Here is a 19,778-nt window from a genome sequence, read left to right on the forward strand (position 1 = left end):
TCAACCTGTTAGGAGAAAATGGCCTTCAAAGTACTGAAAATTGACCAAACCTTCTAATTTCTAAGAACTTTTTTCAAAAAAATTGATAATTAATTACTAGTTTCGTTATATGTTGGAGAACATGAATAAAGAATGGGGACGTGTTTTGTCATTTCACCACAAACTCATTTTTTATATAAAAAAAATATATAATAAATAAATATAATAAATATATTTTTATACCAGTAATTAATTATCATTTTTTTTTAAAGTTCTTCTTAGAAATTAGAAGGTTTGGTCAATTTTCAGTACTTTGAAGGCCATTTTCTCCTAACAGGTTGAGTTTGGGCAGCTAAAAAAAATACGTGTCCGTTATTTTAGACTACTCTATAACATATATCAAAATAAATCAAATCGGAGTCGGACAGTTGGGTACCCTTCCTTGTAAGTATTTTCTTTTTCACACTAACATATTTGGGGGAAGTTAATATAGTTTCGTCGTTTCAACCCTTTTCCAGGCTTATTACGATTTATCGACCACATATGCGCCAATTGGATTTGGATTGGATTGCACTCTCGGGCGCCATTTCTTCAAATGAATCATCAAAACTAGATTAATTGGAATATATTTGGATTTTTTGGGAAAACCTTGTGGCCTGAAGGTTTACGAGGGGGGAAAGAGTTATACCTAATACTAAAATACCGCAAACCGAACGGTGGTGCTAAGTAGTGTCGAATAGAGACGAACCCTATCTGCTCTTAATTAACCTCTAGTGTGCCGAAAAATATGAAAAAAAAACCCCGATTTTTTTAAATATTTCCCTCGTACGCCGGAACGCGGATCCGCGAGGGTAAACGTCATGACTGTAATAAGAACCTCGTCAATGGCGTTATTACGAATATTACGATTAGTTATGCAAAACAATGTAAAAAACCACTTACATAATTTAGTCAACGCTTCTGCCAATGCTTCATTGTTGCGCTGAAACAAGGAGGTATTGCACTTTAGAATCTATTTTTTTATATCTATGAGCGTTTTCTAAAAATATGCCTGCGGTCTACGAGTAATAGCCGCGACCCGTACAAAATGTATGAAAAAAGTCGTGGCAATTAGACGCAACCGTAAACATACTCTAAGGGCCACATGCACCAATCACTAACCCGGAGCTAACCGGTTAAACCTGGAGTTACCATGGTTACCAGTACAATTTGACAATGGGTTAACGGTTTAAACGCTTAACCCCGGGTTAGTGGTGCTACTGCTGTATTCGAACTTCAAGATATTCACAAGAGCGACACGTAGGTACTAGATCCATTCTAGATACGTTATAGTTTAGAAACAAACTAGTTCTTTTTTGCAGTGTAATTCGGGCAACCAATGTCATTTTTACGTTAGATAGAGTAAGATATCTATTAGATGTGAATTGGATCTCTAAGTCATATCCTGAGGAAATCGTTCATGAGTATATCTCCAGACTCGCGCAAATGTCAAATTTGACAGGTTACACCTTAAACATATTATCGTTATCGTATCTTGGTGATGTCTAAAAGATGTCTAATAGATGTCTATTTCAAAATCCGAATCGGGCCCAAGTGGCCCTAAGAGAATTACCCTCAAATAGCTACATTATCAGTAAAGTTCACAGAGCTACAATTTGTCGCTTAGTGGTAAAGTTAGAAGGTTTACCCTCCTAAGACCCAGCTATACAAATGAAAATGCAAAATTTGCCACAGAAATTTGAACCTACAACGTAAGAAATAGAGTTGATTTTGCGTTGTTCAAAAAATTTACGAAACAAAGCAAAAGCAACTCTGTTCCAATCGTATATGATTTAAATTTCATTGAACTGAATAAGTACTATAGGTAGGACCGTGGGACTTAGGAGGTTACAAGAATTAAATTCTTACCCCAATACAAGAATAATTTTCACATTTTTTGCCTTTGTCCTTTCCGCCGCAGGTCTGGCCCTAGATAAGATAATTAGCATTAAAATTAAATTTCCACCAAATAACAATAGTTATTTGTTTTACAAGGGGGCAAAGTTGTTGTTTAACCGCTCGTGCTAATATTGATACCCGAGCAAGCGAATGATTCCAAAATTAAACCACGAGCGTAGCGAGTGGTTCGAAAAATGGAATCTTGAGCGTTGCGAGGGTTTCAAAGCACGAGGGTTAAACAAAATTTGCCCCCGAGTGAAACACAAAATTTTTCACCACACCAACCCGAAGCAAATTTTAAATGTAAAATATCAAACAAAATCAAACCAAATCAAATCCAAATCAATGTTATTAAATATTTGTCATCCAAAATCATCATTTAAAAGTCAATTCTACCAGCAAATATAAAAAACAACTCAAAATTTGCATTTGATTACTTTGCCTCACATGTGGATAAAATGCAACTTTGCTATTCGTTTTCGAAGTGCAAAGTAAGCCTTTCCGAGCTGGTGTGGTGAAAAAATAATTGTTTATTTAGTGTTAAACAAAAAACTTAACGTGTAATGCATCTTAATTATTATAAATTATTTATAATACCTACATACATAACACCAAAATGAATGCAACTCCGCATAATGCCGATGACTAAAATCCTTAGCATAACCATGGCACTGGTTTTCGGGGCATTAAATTATTGAGACTTATAATTATAGGTATCTTGCCTTTTTTTCTGGTTTCCCCAATATAAAACGGTGACACTTTCGTCTATACTTATAGCAAGTAATTTATGGTAAATAGCAAATAAATAATATTGGGGAGACGCCACTTTTGGTGGCTGAAGCAGTCAGTGGCAATAATCCGCCCGAAACCTTATGGCTCCTCTACATGATGGGCCAGCGCCAGCCACTCCAAGGGACGCAGCCATGCTGTAGAATGAGATAGCAATATATCACTTGCTCCCTCTAACGCATATATGTGTCCCTTGGAGTGGCCGGCCGGCGCTGACCCATCGTGTAGAGGAGCCATTAAAATAATAGTCGCGACCATTAAGGTGGCCACTGACGAGCCTTCCAACAGTCCAAATAGCGTGGCTGCAATCCAAAATCGGTCCGTGAATGTCAAAAACGTACAATATTTAATATGAGGATGCCGTCCATTTGGATGAATCCATTGTAACGGCATCCATTTGGAAGGCTCGTCAGTGGCCTCAGTGGCGGATTTGAAGACTTTGCCGCCCTAGGCCCCAGACACTGTAGCCCCCCCTTTCTCGGCACCCATCATATTGACTACATTTTGAGTTATTTTTTGTTCTCATCAGCGAATTATTGATGGTCACAATTTACTGCCCCTAATATCTTGCCGCCCTAGGCCCGGGCCTATTGGGCCTTAAGGCAAATCCGCCACTAAGTGGCCTGCTTTACTTTAATTGACCGGGCGGGTAATAAGAACAAGAAACTCACACGTGGACACAGTTCTAGCGGATGCACTTTGCCCCTCCGCGTCCGGCCCCTCAGGCACGGCGGATTGTGGAAGCATTGCGACGGCTCACTACACGGGGCCCCGCAGCGCGAGGGCCAGTAACATGGCATGAGGTACGGGAAGCATTCGGAGGGTGGACTGCAGCGGGGGCGGTGGTGACAGCGGCGGGCGAGCAATGGCTGTGATGGCAATTCAAATTGCATTAGCAAACAGTGTACACCAGAACAGAAACCGGGAACGTTACCAAGTTACTCTACCGGGTAAGCAGGAGAATGGCAGAACAATGATAAAATGGGGATGGTGGTTGCATGAGCGGAGGAGGAATAACTGTGATAATATAATAGCAATTAATCAAATTGTTGATCAGCAGTCTAAGTCGTTTCATGCAGGTAATCCCACGAGAAAACTATAATATGAGCTAGCTATAAAGTGTCATACTAATTCATCATTCTTTGACAATTTAAATATGGCGGTTTGTTTAATATAGTTAGCAAGTTCCATATATATGGAACTTGCTAACTATATTAAAACAAAACCGCCATATTTAAATTCCATATATGGAACTTGCTAACTATATTAAACAAACCGCCATATTTAAATTGTCAAAGAATGATGAATTTACTAGTGATTTCAACAAGTAAACAAAAATTTATTACATTAAAACAATCATAAGTACATAGGCATAAGCGCCACCAGCATGTGTATCCGAGGCACACGCCACCGTTTTAAGTCGACCGCCAGGTGGCTTGGGTTCGACGACGGTGCCGCCCTTCCACACATCGATTGAAACCACTTTTCTACCCTACCCACATATGTATTACCTAACCATTTACTACTGACTTTTGTTTACATAGTTAGCAAGTTCCATAGAATGACACGTTAGATACCTATCTCATGTGAGATCTTTTGATTCAGTTATTTTCCAAGAATTTGGAACATTTCTTGATCTTGTACATGCCTGTAACTGAAGCTTTAGCACGACCTTGCGGCCTCCAGAATCCTTCATTTTATGAAGTACCTATTCTTTAGGATACTTTTTACAGCCTCGAGCAAAGCGTGCTCCAGGTTTCAAGTAATTATTCTACATACTGATTAACACTAAGCTACGCTTTTTAAGCTAGTTCTACTTCCTACAAGTTACAAGTCCTACAACCCTATAGGGCTCTACCACATAATGCTGGTCAAGAGTAAGCAATACATTATGGAATATTTTGTGTCTGAATTCACATAACTATATACAGAATGCTACGGATACTATATTAAGTAACGGACTAACGGTTTTAAGTTCTTACTTTTGATAGAACGCAGCTCGATTTTGGCTCGATTTCCGTCTAAAAAACACATTAACAAATTAGTAGGTACTTATCACTTATCTAATTACCTATCAAAGAAAATGATAGATTGTGAAATACTTACATATACCGGATCATATTTCGGCTTCTTGATGACTGACACCTGGAAATGTTAACTCATTGTTAATAGTTTTAATAGAGTCTGGCTACTGAAATATTACCCAAATGTTTGGCGGGAAATTAAAAAAATCTTGGGCTGGTCACACTTTGTGTAATAGGAATTATAGTTTTGATACTAGAAAATATTTTTGATTTTCTGTGCACACGTAAGGTACCTAAGGATATAAGTTAGATATACGTTGACGTGCACTCAAAGTCAGCTCACATAATTTCTACCACTATGTAAAGTACAGTCAACGATAAACAAATATGTTAACACTTTCTCACCATATACCATTTTAACAAGGCGAAAAATGAAATGTAGTGTAAATAAGACCTAGTTTGATAATACCGTAATATTAATCCATCACTAAAAAAATACATAAGTACTATGCCAAATATGTTAAATGCTAAGTATCAAAATATTTATAGAGCACCAACCTCCTAATTTGTTTACATTTGTTTAGGAGTTGTAAACATTGCAATTTTTCGTAATACAACGGTACACGTCGACTTCGCACATTGTCGTAATTATTTACGAGCTTAAAGAATAGTTTGCGAACCTCACTCAGTATAGACATTATTCATATTATTTAAAATAAACCCCTTATAAACCGCAAACAATTTGAATGAATGACATAAATTGACAACTGACTTTTAGATTTTTTTTAAATCATAGACAATTGGTGATGCAACAACGAAATATCCGTCAACAATTTTTGGCTAGCCAGACTCTAACAAAACATCCGTGAGACACAAACTTAAATTAAAATAAGTGAGTGATCCGTCCTTAATATTAGAAATATGTCATTGTTAATAGCATACATTTAAGCGTTTCAGTTTTTAAAAATTGTATTTTAATAATGATCACATATCTCTCATATCTCATATCTAATGGTAATGCTATCTAAAAAGTCTAATGTATCATTTGTAGCTGTTGGAATTCCTTGAATAAATAAATAAATAAATAAATAAATATAATTCACCTGAAATCCAAATCGTGGGCATTCTTTACTACAATCAGGCGTGGTAATACTGCAAGCAGGCGCGCCGGCGCACCAGCCGGTGCCGGACTGTAAAAACAGAAAAATGACATTGAAAACTGAAATTAAAATATTTTTACTAACAAAAACCAGTACATAAGGGTATTGAAGCCCCTTCTTCTGGTGATGATGATGTATTCCTGTTATCCCTCATTAGGGACATAGAGCTCGCAGAAGAATCCTCCATTTGTCACGATCTTGAGCGGCTACTTCCAGCCGAGTCCAGTTGAGCCAGCCTCTTTCTCAACTGATCGCCTCCACGTAGTACAAGGCCTCCCCGACCGCCTACTGCCGGCCGCATGCCAGCGGAGACCCTGCTTAGCCAGACGGCTGTCCGGCCTACGGAGTACGTGTCCGATCCAGCGCCATTTCCTTTCGAAGATTTCCCTTCCTAAGGGTTTCTGAGCTAGGCAAAAACCTGTGTTACAGAAGTCATCCTCTCCCAGACAATACAAACTATATAGGAAACAGGTTTTTAGGGTTCCGTACCCAAAGGGTAAAACGGGACCCTATTACTAAGACTTCGCTGTCCGTCCGTCCGTCCGTCCGTCCGTCCGTCCGTCGGTCCGTGTCTGTCACCAGGCTGTATCTCACGAACCGTGATAGCTAGACAGTTGAAATTTTCACAGATGATGTATTTCTGTTGCCGCTATAACAACAAATACTAAAAACAGAATAAAATAAAGATTTAAATGGGGCTCCCATACAACAAACGTGATTTTTGACCAAAGTTAAGCAACGTCGGGAATGGTCAGTACTTGGATGGGTGACCGTTTCTTTTTGCTTTTTTTTTAGTTTTTTTTTGCATTATGGTACGGAACCCTTCGTGCGCGAGTCCGACTCGCACTTGCCCGGTTTTTATATTTTATAGCTTATCAACTACAATTAATTAAAATTTAATTTTATATTTGAAGCAATTGTTATAATGCTAAAAAAAAAACGATGCCATTCTAGTATGACTATGATAAAACTGCTTTTTAGATTAACCTTTGAACGATTTATGTCATAAACAAACATCACTCTGTGGCGAATCGCCACGCATATGAAGAGACCTCACGTCGAGGAAAAAGAATGGAGTGTTGTTGGCAACACTAGAGAGAGAGAGAGAGAGATGTAAACTGACTCGACACGGTCATGTAGAAAATAAAGTAATCTTAAATTAAACCAATATAATGTAGTTATTATTATAAACACCAAGCCCCGGTCACCAAGGTCCCGGTCGCAAGTGAGCTAATGTAAACCGTACTTGAAAGTGTGAAGGTTATTTCGATTGACAGCCTCTGCTATAACACGGTATTGTCCTTGGTGCTATGGGCACGACTAGTAACGACGACATTAGTTGTTATAGACGACGACATTAGGCGTTCAAAAGGTTAAAAACTCGTTATCCCTAAAGGGGCCCACTGATTAACAGTCCGCCAGACGGTATCGGCCTGTCAGTTAGAACAAAATTTTGACAGTTCCAAACAACTGACAGGCCGATACCGTCCGGCGGACTGTTCATCAGTGGGCCTCTTAAGGAAATGATACACGCTTGAAGAATATAAACTAAGTTAACATTATCAACTATTTATACTCACGCAAGTTGGGCAGGGCGTCGATGAACAAGGCTTAGGGAAGCACGTCTGGCCCTGCAATAAAATAAAATAATAAAAAAACATTTAAAAAAAGGAAAGTACCTACGAGTAACAATAAAATATACTGTATGCTACAAACGCATAGGTATATGCAGTTAGAGTGAGAAAGACGTAGAAGACATCACACTCTGCATGCTATATTTATACATATATGCGACCGAATTTAGATGTTGAGACGAAGTTGTGCGAATATGAAGTTTCGTTAGGTACCCCGCTTTGAAACGGTTTTTGATGTTGGCGGTAAGTCCTCATGATGCACCTTTTCTGATATTTAAAACCCAAAACAACGGTTACGGCCACGGCGCCACACAAGATGACCCGCACGGCACTGAGCAAGGAGTGGTGCAGGGGATGGCACACGTGGAGCACGATGATAGGCATAGCGACGGTAACTAGTGAAGAAGCAACATATGACGCAGTAACATTACAGATACTTACACAATACAACGGACACGGCGCCACACAAGATGACCCGCACGGCACTGAGCAAGGAGTGGTGCAGGGGATGGCACACGGGGGGCACGATGATAGGCATAGCGACGGTAACTAGTGAAGAAACGACATATGACACAGTAACATTACAGATACTTACCCAATACAACGGACACGGCGCCACACAAGATGACCCGCACGGCACTGAGCAAGGAGTGGTACAGGGGATGGCACACGTGGAGCACGATGATAGGCATAGCGACGGTAACTAGTGAAGAAGCAACATATGACGCAGTAACATTACAGATACTTACACAATACAACGGACACGGCGCCACACAAGATGACCCGCACGGCACTGAGCAAGGAGTGGTGCAGGGGATGGCACACGGGGGGCACGATGATAGGCATAGCGACGGTAACTAGTGAAGAAACGACATATGACACAGTAACATTACAGATACTTACCCAATACAACGGACACGGCGCCACACAAGATGACCCGCACGGCACTGAGCAAGGAGTGGTGCAGGGGATGGCACACGTGGAGCACGATGATAGGCATAGCGACGGTAACTAGTGAAGAAACGACATATGACACAGTAACATTACAGATATTTACCCAATACAACGGACACGGCACCACACAAGATGACCCGCACGGCACTGAGCAAGGAGTGGTGCAGGGGATGGCACACGTGGAGCACGATGATCGGCATTGCGGCGTGTAACTAGTGAAGAAGCGACATATGACGCAGTAACATTACAGATACTTACACAATACAACGGACACGGCGCCACACAAGATGACCCGCACGGCACTGAGCAAGGAGTGGTGCAGGGGATGGCACACGGGGGGCACGATGATAGGCATAGCGACGGTAACTAGTGAAGAAACGACATATGACACAGTAACATTACAGATACTTACCCAATACAACGGACACGGCGCCACACAAGATGACCCGCACGGCACTGAGCAAGGAGTGGTACAGGGGATGGCACACGTGGAGCACGATGATAGGCATAGCGACGGTAACTAGTGAAGAAGCAACATATGACGCAGTAACATTACAGATACTTACACAATACAACGGACACGGCGCCACACAAGATGACCCGCACGGCACTGAGCAAGGAGTGGTGCAGGGGATGGCACACGGGGGGCACGATGATAGGCATAGCGACGGTAACTAGTGAAGAAACGACATATGACACAGTAACATTACAGATACTTACCCAATACAACGGACACGGCGCCACACAAGATGACCCGCACGGCACTGAGCAAGGAGTGGTGCAGGGGATGGCACACGTGGAGCACGATGATAGGCATAGCGACGGTAACTAGTGAAGAAACGACATATGACACAGTAACATTACAGATATTTACCCAATACAACGGACACGGCACCACACAAGATGACCCGCACGGCACTGAGCAAGGAGTGGTGCAGGGGATGGCACACGTGGAGCACGATGATCGGCATTGCGGCGTGTAACTAGTGAAGAAGCGACATATGACGCAGTAACATTACAGATACTTACCCAATACAACGGACACGGCACCACACAAGATGACCCGCACGGCACTGAGCAAGGAGTGGTGCAGGGGATGGCACACGTAGAGCATGAGGGTCGGCATATTAGCGTCGTGCAACTGGTACATGAGCGACATTTGGCGCAGCAACATTTGGATTTGCAGCATCCGCACTAAAACATTATGTGGGCATTTCAATTCAAATTAATTAAAAATATATTTATTATTTATTTAATAGTAATAAATAAACATTTTTATTGTTTTGTGAGTGTTTTTATATTTTACTTTTAAATTTATATTATAAATCACCTAGCCTAAGAATTCAAATAAATAAATGGACTACAGTTTGGAGTTTATCAAACACAGTGTAAATGTTTGTAAAGCCTAGACAACGCGCGTGTGATAGCTCTGAAGTCACATGCGTCCATAGGCTACAGTAACCGATTGTTTGTCACCGACATGGTTTAATAAAAGAAAAAGTGAAAGAAAGGTAAAGCAACTAATTTTCGAATGACAACTTTTCTGCACGTAGATTTTTGTGCAGATTTAAGGATGTATATAGTTCGTTTTTTTTTTAGCATTAGAAAGAAGTTGCAAGAAGGTAAGCGATCTTGACGTCTTTTAATTGAATATTTTAAAAATCAAAATCTATTACTTATGAAAGCAGAAGAATATAAATGATCGTATTAGATTCATAAATGCTATATATTTGCCGTAACTTATTTTTAAAATGTGTTTTTCAATTAAAAGACACATCAAGATTGTTTACCTTATTTCTAATGCTAAAAAAACGAACTATAGGTCTAGCTCACCTTCAATGATGGTGGTAAGTCTGTTTTGCTCTGTAATAAAACAGAAACGAATTATTGAGACAATACAATCAAATATACTTATAATTTGTTGTGACCAATTAGTAAACAAAATATGTTTTTTTCGACATTAGCGTGTACATTGATTCACAAAATTTCAACATCGATACGAATATTAAGCACATCGAATACTGTTGGAAGGATAAAATGAGGGAATCTTGACCATATCGCAATCATAAAAACATTGTATTGAGATTCGCTGACCTAACCGGGAATGGTGGGTCTCTTCTTCCTCGCGTTATCCCGGCATTTTTGCCACGGCTCACGGGAGCCTGGGGTCCGCTTGACAACTAATCCCTTGATTTGACGTAGATTGTAGTGTCTTATTGACGTAGAATTTACAAAAGCGATTGCCATCTGATCTTCCAACCCAGAGGGGAAACTAGGCCTTATTGGGATTACAAATAGTCCGGTTTCCTCACGATGTTATCCTTCACCGTTACGAAAAACTCATTGGTACGAGCCGGGGTTTGAATCCGCTACATTCAGGTAAAAAACTATGGTATAGTACAGTGTAACAGTAAATAAATGAATGTTACCTTACGTCTGCACCGTGTTTTGTAACAAGCTTGAACGATGGCAGTCTGATGAAAGACAGCTTTACTGTCGCTCTCCTTGGGCAGTTTTTTCCAGGCTTTCGAGTTCGCTTGCGGTATGTAAGTGTTAGACAGGCCGAAGAGATTGTGTTCCTTGTCCAAGGCTAGGACCGTGGATAGGGCTTTATGGGTAGAGTCATGTTCAGGTAGTTCTCCGACCGAGCTTTCTGACGTGGACTGCATCAATATATCTCTAAATATGAACACAAAAAAAAACAACATTTATTTCAGGTCTTAAAAATCCATATGCATTACAGCCAAAAAAAATATACAAAAACCGGGCAAGTGCGAGTAGGACTCGCGCACGAAGGGTTCCGTACCATAATGAAAAAAAAACAAAAACAAAAAAAAGCAAAAAAGACACGGTCACCCATCCAAGTACTGACCCCTCCCGACGTTGCTTAACTTTGGTCAAAAATCACGTTTGTTGTATGGGAGCCCCATTTAAATCTTTATTTTATTCTGTTTTTAGTATTTGTTGTTATAGCGGCAACAGAAATACATCATCTGTGAAAATTTCAACTGTTTAGCTATCACGGTTTGTGAGATACAGCCTGGTGATAGACGGACGGACGGACGGACGGACAGCGAAGTCTTAGTAATAGGGTCCCGTTTTACCCTTTGGGTACGGAACCCTAAAAACGTTGAAATAAATAATTATTATCTTTGTGGTTTTATGACACCTTTATATTTATGCATATTGCAGATTAGACAACTTGCAGAAAAACTCGAGTAAAAAATATAGTAGGTACAGTCAACTGTAAAAATATGGGTGTAGCCAACTTATTCAAAAATATGTCCCATAGTTTTAATTCGCTGACATAAGAGCTATTGGACATATTTTTGAGATGATTTGTGCACCCATATTTTTACAGTTGACTGTACCTAAACTACCTAATATAGAAACTAATACCTACTGATTTATCAAAGCGGATATTAATAATTGTAGGGTTTTATGCCAGATTTTAGTGAGTAGAGAATAAAAAATTAAGATAGTGATAAAACCGCTGCCAAATCGATAGTTAGAGACCTAACAATGTCTTTCAGGATTATTTATAAATGCAAAGTTACCTTTACCACATTTCTCCTTGCCTGTACCTTGGCACGCGTTTACCTCTAACCGTGGCACCAGTTAGTGCATTTACCTTGCTGGAAGGATTATCACATCTAATCATTCGCTTTCAGCTACAATGCGAGCTTTAGTTTATGAACATTTAATAGTAAAACCAACGGATAAAATCCGCGCGCATTAGACAGACAGTAGATAAGATTGTTTCACCCCAATATGGTATAAAAATTTAGTAGATAGTACTTAATGTTAGTAAATGAGAGTAAAAAATTTATTCAATTTTACATATTATGTATGTATAAAACTTAAGAAACTAAAACCCGTTCTGAGCCATGCCGGGTCCAAAAATTATAACAATAAGTAACACAAAAAATACCTCATATAAAAAGATAACATTTTCTCGATTTTAGAAATACTTTGTTCAAGCCAGGTGAACCCAAGCTTAATAACTAATCAGACTATGGCATCTACCCACCTTGCGTCAGGAGATCCATCTCGACTCTCACTAAGCCACTTAGTTTTGGTTAGACTCAGAATTTTTGGATTACCACATTTATTATCGTCCTTCCCGTCCTCTTCCTCATGGGGTGGCTAAATAAAAAAAAAATTGTGGAATAATACGTATAGCCGGTCAAACAACTGTGTCAGCAGAAAAAGGCGCAAAATTAAAATTTTCTATGGGACGACTGGGTAACCCTGCTAAGCGCTTAAATTTTTTGAATTTGCTGCTTTTTTCTACTGACGGAAACGGCTTGACAAACTTAATCTAAAAACTATCCCGGTTTATCGCGGTTAATATCTTCAGCCGCGGTACCCAACCCCGAGATCCACTTTTCGACTTTCCCTTCTCTAACTTCCTTTTGAAGAAAACCTCAAAAAACATATAGGTACGATATGGCACAATTTTAACATGCGACAAGAGACAAAATCTACTGAAAATTACCAGAGGTATTGTTTCAGATGCTATTTGCTCGATTTTTTCGGGAAAATATTCTATGTTCCCAAGTTTCCCATAGCTCTCGATAAGTTCGTGGAATGCTACGGACCTTTGGACTTCTATTGCAACGTCGTTGTCTTTACTGGTGCCAACCTAAACAGAACACCAAAATAATACATCATATTAATATTTAAGTGTTACGTACGAGTATGTACCTTTGAACTGCCACCAGAATCACAAAAAAAAACCAATAACATTGTGAGCTATGGGGCTGTTCATAAATTACCATAATCATAATCATTTATTTATTTCTTGAATGCGGTACAATAAAGATGTAAAATACAATTTCTGAACAGCACATCCTGCCTGAATAGGCATAGAAATAGAAATATTGAATATTACCTAAAACTATGACTAGATTCTTATGACCTACCATGCAGCATGCAAAAATAATACAGTCACGATATTTAAATACTACATTATACTATAAAATATGCGGCATATAGTCTAAATATTCTTTCAATGAGTAAAAAGCATTTTGTACCAAAAAGTCCAACAAATATTTCTTAAATAAAGGCATTTCGGATTCTCTTATCAATTTAGGTAGCTTATTATACAATTTGGGTGCCATTACGTCATCTATTTTGACCATCCAAAAGTCATGCTTCGAATGACCCCGTTTCCTCCTACGTCATGCTACCATCATCCGATGTCCAGACCCCCCCTCCCCCATTTGAAATGACGTAATTTATGAATAGCCCCTATACAGTGTTCAGATCACATAATGATCCTATTGCCGTAGATAATACTGGCTTGTTGTTATCTAACTAAGCTTGGCAACTAATTGTTATTCTGGCTACTAAGCATTTTATTAATTACCTCTTCATTAGGATTGTCAATAACCTGAAGCGACGGTCGGTTGTGCCTCGACTCAGAGCCGACATTGGATTTTCCCGGGTTTCCTGGGGTAATATTGCTCACGAGGCAGACGTAAACGAAGTTCACATTTGGTACGGAATAGCTGTATAACAGTTGTTTTGAGGCCGTCATCGTGGTGGTTTAATTAGTTATTGTGTGGTCATCTGAAACAAAAGTTAAACTACCTAACTTACTACAGTTGCCTCCAGAAACTCGCGAACTAAATTGACATGAGTTTGACAAATAAAATGATACCAGGAATAGCAAAGAAAAAATAGTCAGGGGTATATGTCGATAAAATGATATCGATAAGTAAGATGCACTTACTACCCATGTGATAATTAATTATAAAGGGGTCACAAACGATTTTGACTTGTATGAATGTGACGAGAAAAGTGGTTGATTCGATTGTAAGATTGTGACGTTACCAATCAAATCAGGAGGTGCGGATGTGAAACTGACAAATTTCAATGTTAAGACGAAACAGGAGCTGATTTTAGGTAAATATACACATCTCGCTAACGGAAGCGGCTCCTATAACTAGTGCGATAAGAACAAGGCGAAAAATCCTTCTTAAAAATCTCTAAAATCGAAGTTTTGTACTCGAGTGTTTCCTCCTCCAAAACTTAACCAATCGTAACCAAATTTGGAAATCTAAATGATTATGAAATTATCTGTACCGGACCGTTTTGCTTTTTTGGCTAATTGATATCCGTTTTAAATACTACGTCTCTCATTACGGCATAGTCAAAGAGTCCATTTTTGAAAGGCTCTAGCGCCTTAAAAAACAAAAATATCAAAAAAATGCAAAACGGTCCGACAAATCATTGCTCAGCATTAAAACCCACGGAAGAAACAGTCGAGTACATTTGTATGGAGATATGACCACTCCTGTTGGCTCTTAATATGCAGGTTTGGGGGCAAGTTGTTTATATCAAGAGCTCGCGGTTGTCGCCATAAATCTAAAATTGGTGATTTAATTTTATACAATGTGACCGGTAGATGAGATTGGTCGATAATTAAAGTTAGACCAAGAAAAGTCTGCAGCGATTTTGATAGCCCACGCAGTGCAACTGTTATTTAATACGTCATAATTTCATAGAATTTTGACGTATAAAATAAAACTTACACTGCGTGGGCTATTAAAATCGCTGCAGACTTTTTTGGTCTAACTGTATTTAAATTCTGACCTAATCTTATTTTCCCTTCTGGGTCGGCCTTATTTGTATTTTGAGCCAAAATCACTGTTTCTATGTTATCACCTACAACTTGTTACTCTAGCTGTAAGTTTTCCTAACAAATAAAATCAAATAAATATAATAAAATATTTATTTAGTTACCTACAATATGTTTATCCAGTATTTATTACTATAAAATTGCACAATTTTCGAAATACCAAGTAACATTTGTAAAATAATTTAAATTACTTAAAGATACATTTTAACTGACCGCGCAACAGTAGCGCTAGCGGTGGATTCTCGCGATATTCTCTAATTCAAACTTTTTTGAAAATATCGATACGAACAGCACTGGCCAAACTGTGGTATCATTTGTGCATATTGACCTGTCAATTTAGTTCGCGAGTTTCTGGAGGCAACCTTAGGTACTAACTTTAATAGTCAAAATCAAAAAATATTTATTGTATGGTTATGGGTGGGGTTTACAAAGGTGGTAGTTGTATTACAATTGTTAAAAACAAAGTCCTAAAATTGTCTACCTTTGCTACACCCTAAGCTAGAATTTTCTCCATATTTTAAATAATCTTCCCTTCCTTTGGATTCACCCTATCAAAAGCTTGTAACTTGTAATACAAGTGGAAGTCCCTTTCTAACAAAAGTTGTCAAAATGGGACTTCAACTTGTATGTATTGTAGACCAGTGCCCTGTTTATCAAAAGCTTGTGACTTGTATCACAAGCTTTTGATAAACAGGGCACTGGTCTTACGGCTGAGAAAAATCAACGCTTGGCTGCATTCCACAGTGGATGAAATTAATAAGGTTAAACAAAAAGAAGAAATAACTGACCTTAAATTTTGATATAATGCCTCGTTTTTTTTTATTTTATTCACGTTGTTATTAATGATTCGTTGTACTAGGCATTTTCCGATTTCTAAATGCCTTGGTATCGCCTAAATTTTACATATTTCAAAAAAAACTAATTAATACATCATGGTGAAGGTCCGAAATTTTACTATTTCAATACAGATTTTTTGATGCAGTCATACTGACAGATAAATTAAATATTACTCTTTTGGTTCTAAATTAATATGAGCTAATGACAAAGAATATTTCTATGAAGTTTAAATAGGTATCTACCTAAACTAATAAGGTCGTTCGGTTTTGGCAGATTTTTGTACAAAATTGCCAGCAGGTAGGCAAAGAGTACCTAAGATGTGCGTCAAGCAAATCTTGTCAGTAGCAATGTAAAGCAAACTAAAGTAGGGCAACACTCAAAGAGTAGTATTGCGCTAAGAAAAGCAGCAATGTACAATGTACATCGAACCAAAACTTTTTTTTCCGATGAGCGCGCCTTGTCACGTACGTCAATTCAAATTGTCACTCGCGGATTCTCTATTGAAAATGTTTGAAATTGTTATTAATACGTATGGACGGACAATTTAAAAGCGGTGTGTGATGTTTATAAAAATGATTAACTAATTTGAAGATCTCAAAATAAAATTGTAAATGGACTATGCCGTTAAACAAGAATGTATGAATAAAATCATTGCTTCAGCAGGTAGATGTCATACTGGATTTTCATATTTTATTAGATTTCTCAGTTGGCACTGTAGGCATTGTAGGCACCTTAGCTTTAATTAAGCACAGTCTTATTTAATATATTGGTATTTAATGGTGACACAGCAGAAATATCTCTTGAAATAGAATCGATTCAGAATGTAAACATTGTAAACCATTTGTAAACAAACAAGATGATGGCTGTTATTCGCGATCCACATTCCACAGATAAAACACAGATGACACGCAATTTTCGAATTATTCGAACACAGTGTTGCTAACCCGCGATTTTTCAAATTTGCCGCCGTTTGCTACTGACAAGATTTGCTTGACCCAGATAAAATCAATTTTTTCTTTCCGTAGACTAAAATCACATTTCATACTATGGAATGACATTTTATGTTCATATTATGAAATGTCATTTTAGTCTACCGAATAAAAAAATAGATTTTATAGTAAGTATATAATATACAGGTAGGTACAGGTAGGTACTGATACCTGTTGCAATTAAATAATATGTAAATTGTAGAAATTTACAAAAAGTTTAGGATGTTTTTCGAAACTACAGAAGAACTCCACCAAAAATAAGGAAATTAGAGATTATTATTATATTTCATGTCATGAGAGTTCGAAATTTTCATACCGGCACTCCAGCACTTTCATTTGTATTTAATAATACGAATAGGTAATATGTTTATGAACTTCCTTGATTCGTACAGCTAATAAACTAGAAAAGGTGACCCGGCCACAACCATTTCAAAAACGCCAAAACGTGTAATTGTATGAAATTAGCCTATTATCTGATTAGGAAGTAATTTTTCACGTAGACAAAGCCATGTCACGGCGTGACGAATTATGACCCCGTCCAATTTAAAAAGGTCGTAAGTCTAAATGAAATATATACGTTGTTACGACTATTCTCTTTTGGATATTTAACAGGAATAACCAACTTAACAGTAACGAGACGCAAACAAAAATAGCCTTACAGCATACGGGATAAGAACACTGTTACAGCTTATATAAGTTTGATGGTTTGTACGGATGTGGATGTCTGTATTGAGTGACAAATTAAAACGAAAATTACCCCGATTAAATAGCTATTTGGTTACTGGTGCGATAGCTCGGATTTGATAATTGAGAATGACTTTTATCGACTATCGTGACGCGATCAAGTTAAAGTTTCAAGGCTAATTTCAGAACAACAATAATCTGAGCTTGGAATTTAATAAATAAATCAATTTTATTAACTACAAGTTAAATTTTGAGTGCGATAAAAGGTAGATGGGAAGGGGAAGGGGGTGGCTTTATTAGCGATGCGTCAAATAAAAAAGGTTGAGTTTTTTTTGTCTGTCCTAGAGCAAGCCTAGCCTGTAAATTTGCTGTACCTAAACTTTATTGTAAGTTTGTAAGTGACTGTACATGTACAGTCGCCATCAGATATATCGAAGCGGCCAAGGTGTTCACAATACCTGAACACGCACTCTAACGCCTTGATAATAGAGGCGTGTTCAGATATTTGTGAGCACCTTGACCGCTCTGATGGTGACTGAACCTAAACCTAACCTAAAATAATGGACAATGGCAAAATTAGGCACCCATAATTATGAGTTGGTAAACACAATGGGAAATAGATATTGTAATTAAATAAAACATTTGGCCACCTAATTTAGGGTCATTAAGGTTTAGTGGCCGACAGCGAGGTGCGAACGCCTCATGACATCAGACCCGCAAAAAAATACAATAAAGGAGTAAAAAACAGATCGCGGGCGCCGATTAGCTGACCACGGTTCGCGGGACAGGCAGAGGATCCCACCGTCGAAATGTTAGAAAAATATGGCTAAAATGTTTAAATAAATGTACCTACTAACCTAAGTTAGCTTTAGCTATGCCTGAATTAATATTAGGCCCCAACTTGACACCTTTCCAGTACATTTCTGGGTCGGTAAAGTAACAACGGTGCATAGCGTGAATGTTTAACCATCATCATCATCATGTTTGTGAATGCTTGTTGGACCAACAATGTACGATGATTCGATGAATTATATTGAGTTGTAATTGTATTGAATGAAAAATAGACATAGATAGATAGATAGATAGTGAGAATGGTGAAAGAGGGGTCTGGTTCGTTGGTTTCAATTGTTTGAAAGTCGAAGTTATCTTTAGTAGATAAAATTAACTAGGCCCTAAAGTCAGTCCTTGTGTGACCCGAATCAAACCTGATTAGGGTCTGTGGAAATTGTAGCAAATTTTATCGAGACCTTGTTTGTAGATGTACCTTAGTTACGGAGGTAGTCGTGTCCGAAATTGTAATTTTACAAAGTATTTTTGTACATGATACAACTCATATAGACCGGGAGATAGTGACAAATGTGTCACTATCTCCCGGTCTAATACTATAAGGGTCCGATTCCGGTTTTGAAATAGACATCTATTAGATATCTTTAAGACATTACCAATATACGATAACGATATGTTTAAGATCTAACCTGTCAAATTTGACATTTGCGCGATTCTGGAGATACTCCTGAACGTTTTCCACAGGATATGACTTAGAGATCCAATTCACATCTAATAGATATCTTACTCTATCTAACGTAAAAGTGACATTGGTTGCCCGAATTGCGCTGCAAAAGAGAACTAGTTGATATCTAAACTATAACGTATCTAGAATGGATCTAGTACGTGTCGTCTCTTGTGAATATCTTGAAGTTCGAATACGGCAGTAAGTTACCTGATAATACTTAAAGTAGAAAAGATAGTGTGCGAGGTGCTCGTTTACCGTATTTAATTACCGCGGGGACCCTGCCAATCTGAAGTTAACAATTTGTAGCGGTGATTCTCATCACCAGGGGTCTGCAACCATTTGACGCGGAACCTTCAGTTACTTATTTAAAACTATAAATAAGCTTTAAGCTAAAATATCTCAAATCGCGTTTTGTAGATTTTTTAAAGAGCTAATTATGTAAGTACATAATGGGTTGTAGCGTAAGGCTTTTATGGGTCGTGTTATAATAATAACAATTGACACCTAACAGCAAACGGTACATGACATTCCATTGATTAGAAAGAGTTATTATAAGTTATTACTAATTATCTTTGGTTTATTGGGACTTATAACTACTTTTATTTGGGTTTTTTGAGTCCATTTATGAAAG

The 19,778-nt window shown here is 38.2% G+C and overlaps 1 protein-coding gene across 1 annotated transcript; it reads right to left on the reverse strand.

The window, feature by feature from the left end:
* Positions 1 to 439: 439 nt before the first annotated feature.
* On the reverse strand, positions 440 to 16,076 carry LOC134671594 (keratin-associated protein 16-1-like). The gene is made up of 24 exons (XM_063529453.1): positions 15,913 to 16,076; positions 13,850 to 14,052; positions 12,977 to 13,123; positions 12,509 to 12,624; positions 10,908 to 11,157; positions 10,312 to 10,341; positions 9,353 to 9,672; positions 9,199 to 9,242; positions 9,045 to 9,152; positions 8,891 to 8,998; positions 8,737 to 8,844; positions 8,428 to 8,535; positions 8,274 to 8,381; positions 8,120 to 8,227; positions 7,966 to 8,073; positions 7,822 to 7,919; positions 7,471 to 7,521; positions 5,834 to 5,920; positions 4,813 to 4,851; positions 4,689 to 4,727; positions 3,378 to 3,575; positions 1,888 to 1,947; positions 922 to 961; positions 440 to 444 (listed from the first exon to the last, which is right to left on the reverse strand). The coding sequence occupies exons 2-24, from the start codon at positions 14,018 to 14,020 to the stop codon at positions 440 to 442; spliced, it is 2,451 nt and encodes an 816-aa protein (XP_063385523.1). The 5' UTR covers positions 14,021 to 14,052; positions 15,913 to 16,076.
* Positions 16,077 to 19,778: the final 3,702 nt, after the last annotated feature.

The sequence above is a fragment of the Cydia fagiglandana genome, chromosome 15 (assembly GCF_963556715.1).
Source record: "Cydia fagiglandana chromosome 15, ilCydFagi1.1, whole genome shotgun sequence".
Lineage (NCBI taxonomy): Eukaryota > Metazoa > Arthropoda > Insecta > Lepidoptera > Tortricidae > Cydia > Cydia fagiglandana.

Bases quoted from the DNA above. Each gene is read 5' to 3' on its own strand.
- LOC134671594 (XM_063529453.1), bottom strand. From the start codon at position 14,020: ATGACGGCCTCAAAACAACTGTTATACAGCTATTCCGTACCAAATGTG. The intron at 9,153-9,198 runs GTAAGTATCTGT...TTTCTTCACTAG, and splicing joins CGCCGTGTCCGTTGTATTGG to TTACCGTCGCTATGCCTATC. The intron at 8,228-8,273 runs GTAAGTATCTGT...CTTCTTCACTAG, and splicing joins CGCCGTGTCCGTTGTATTGT to TTACCGTCGCTATGCCTATC.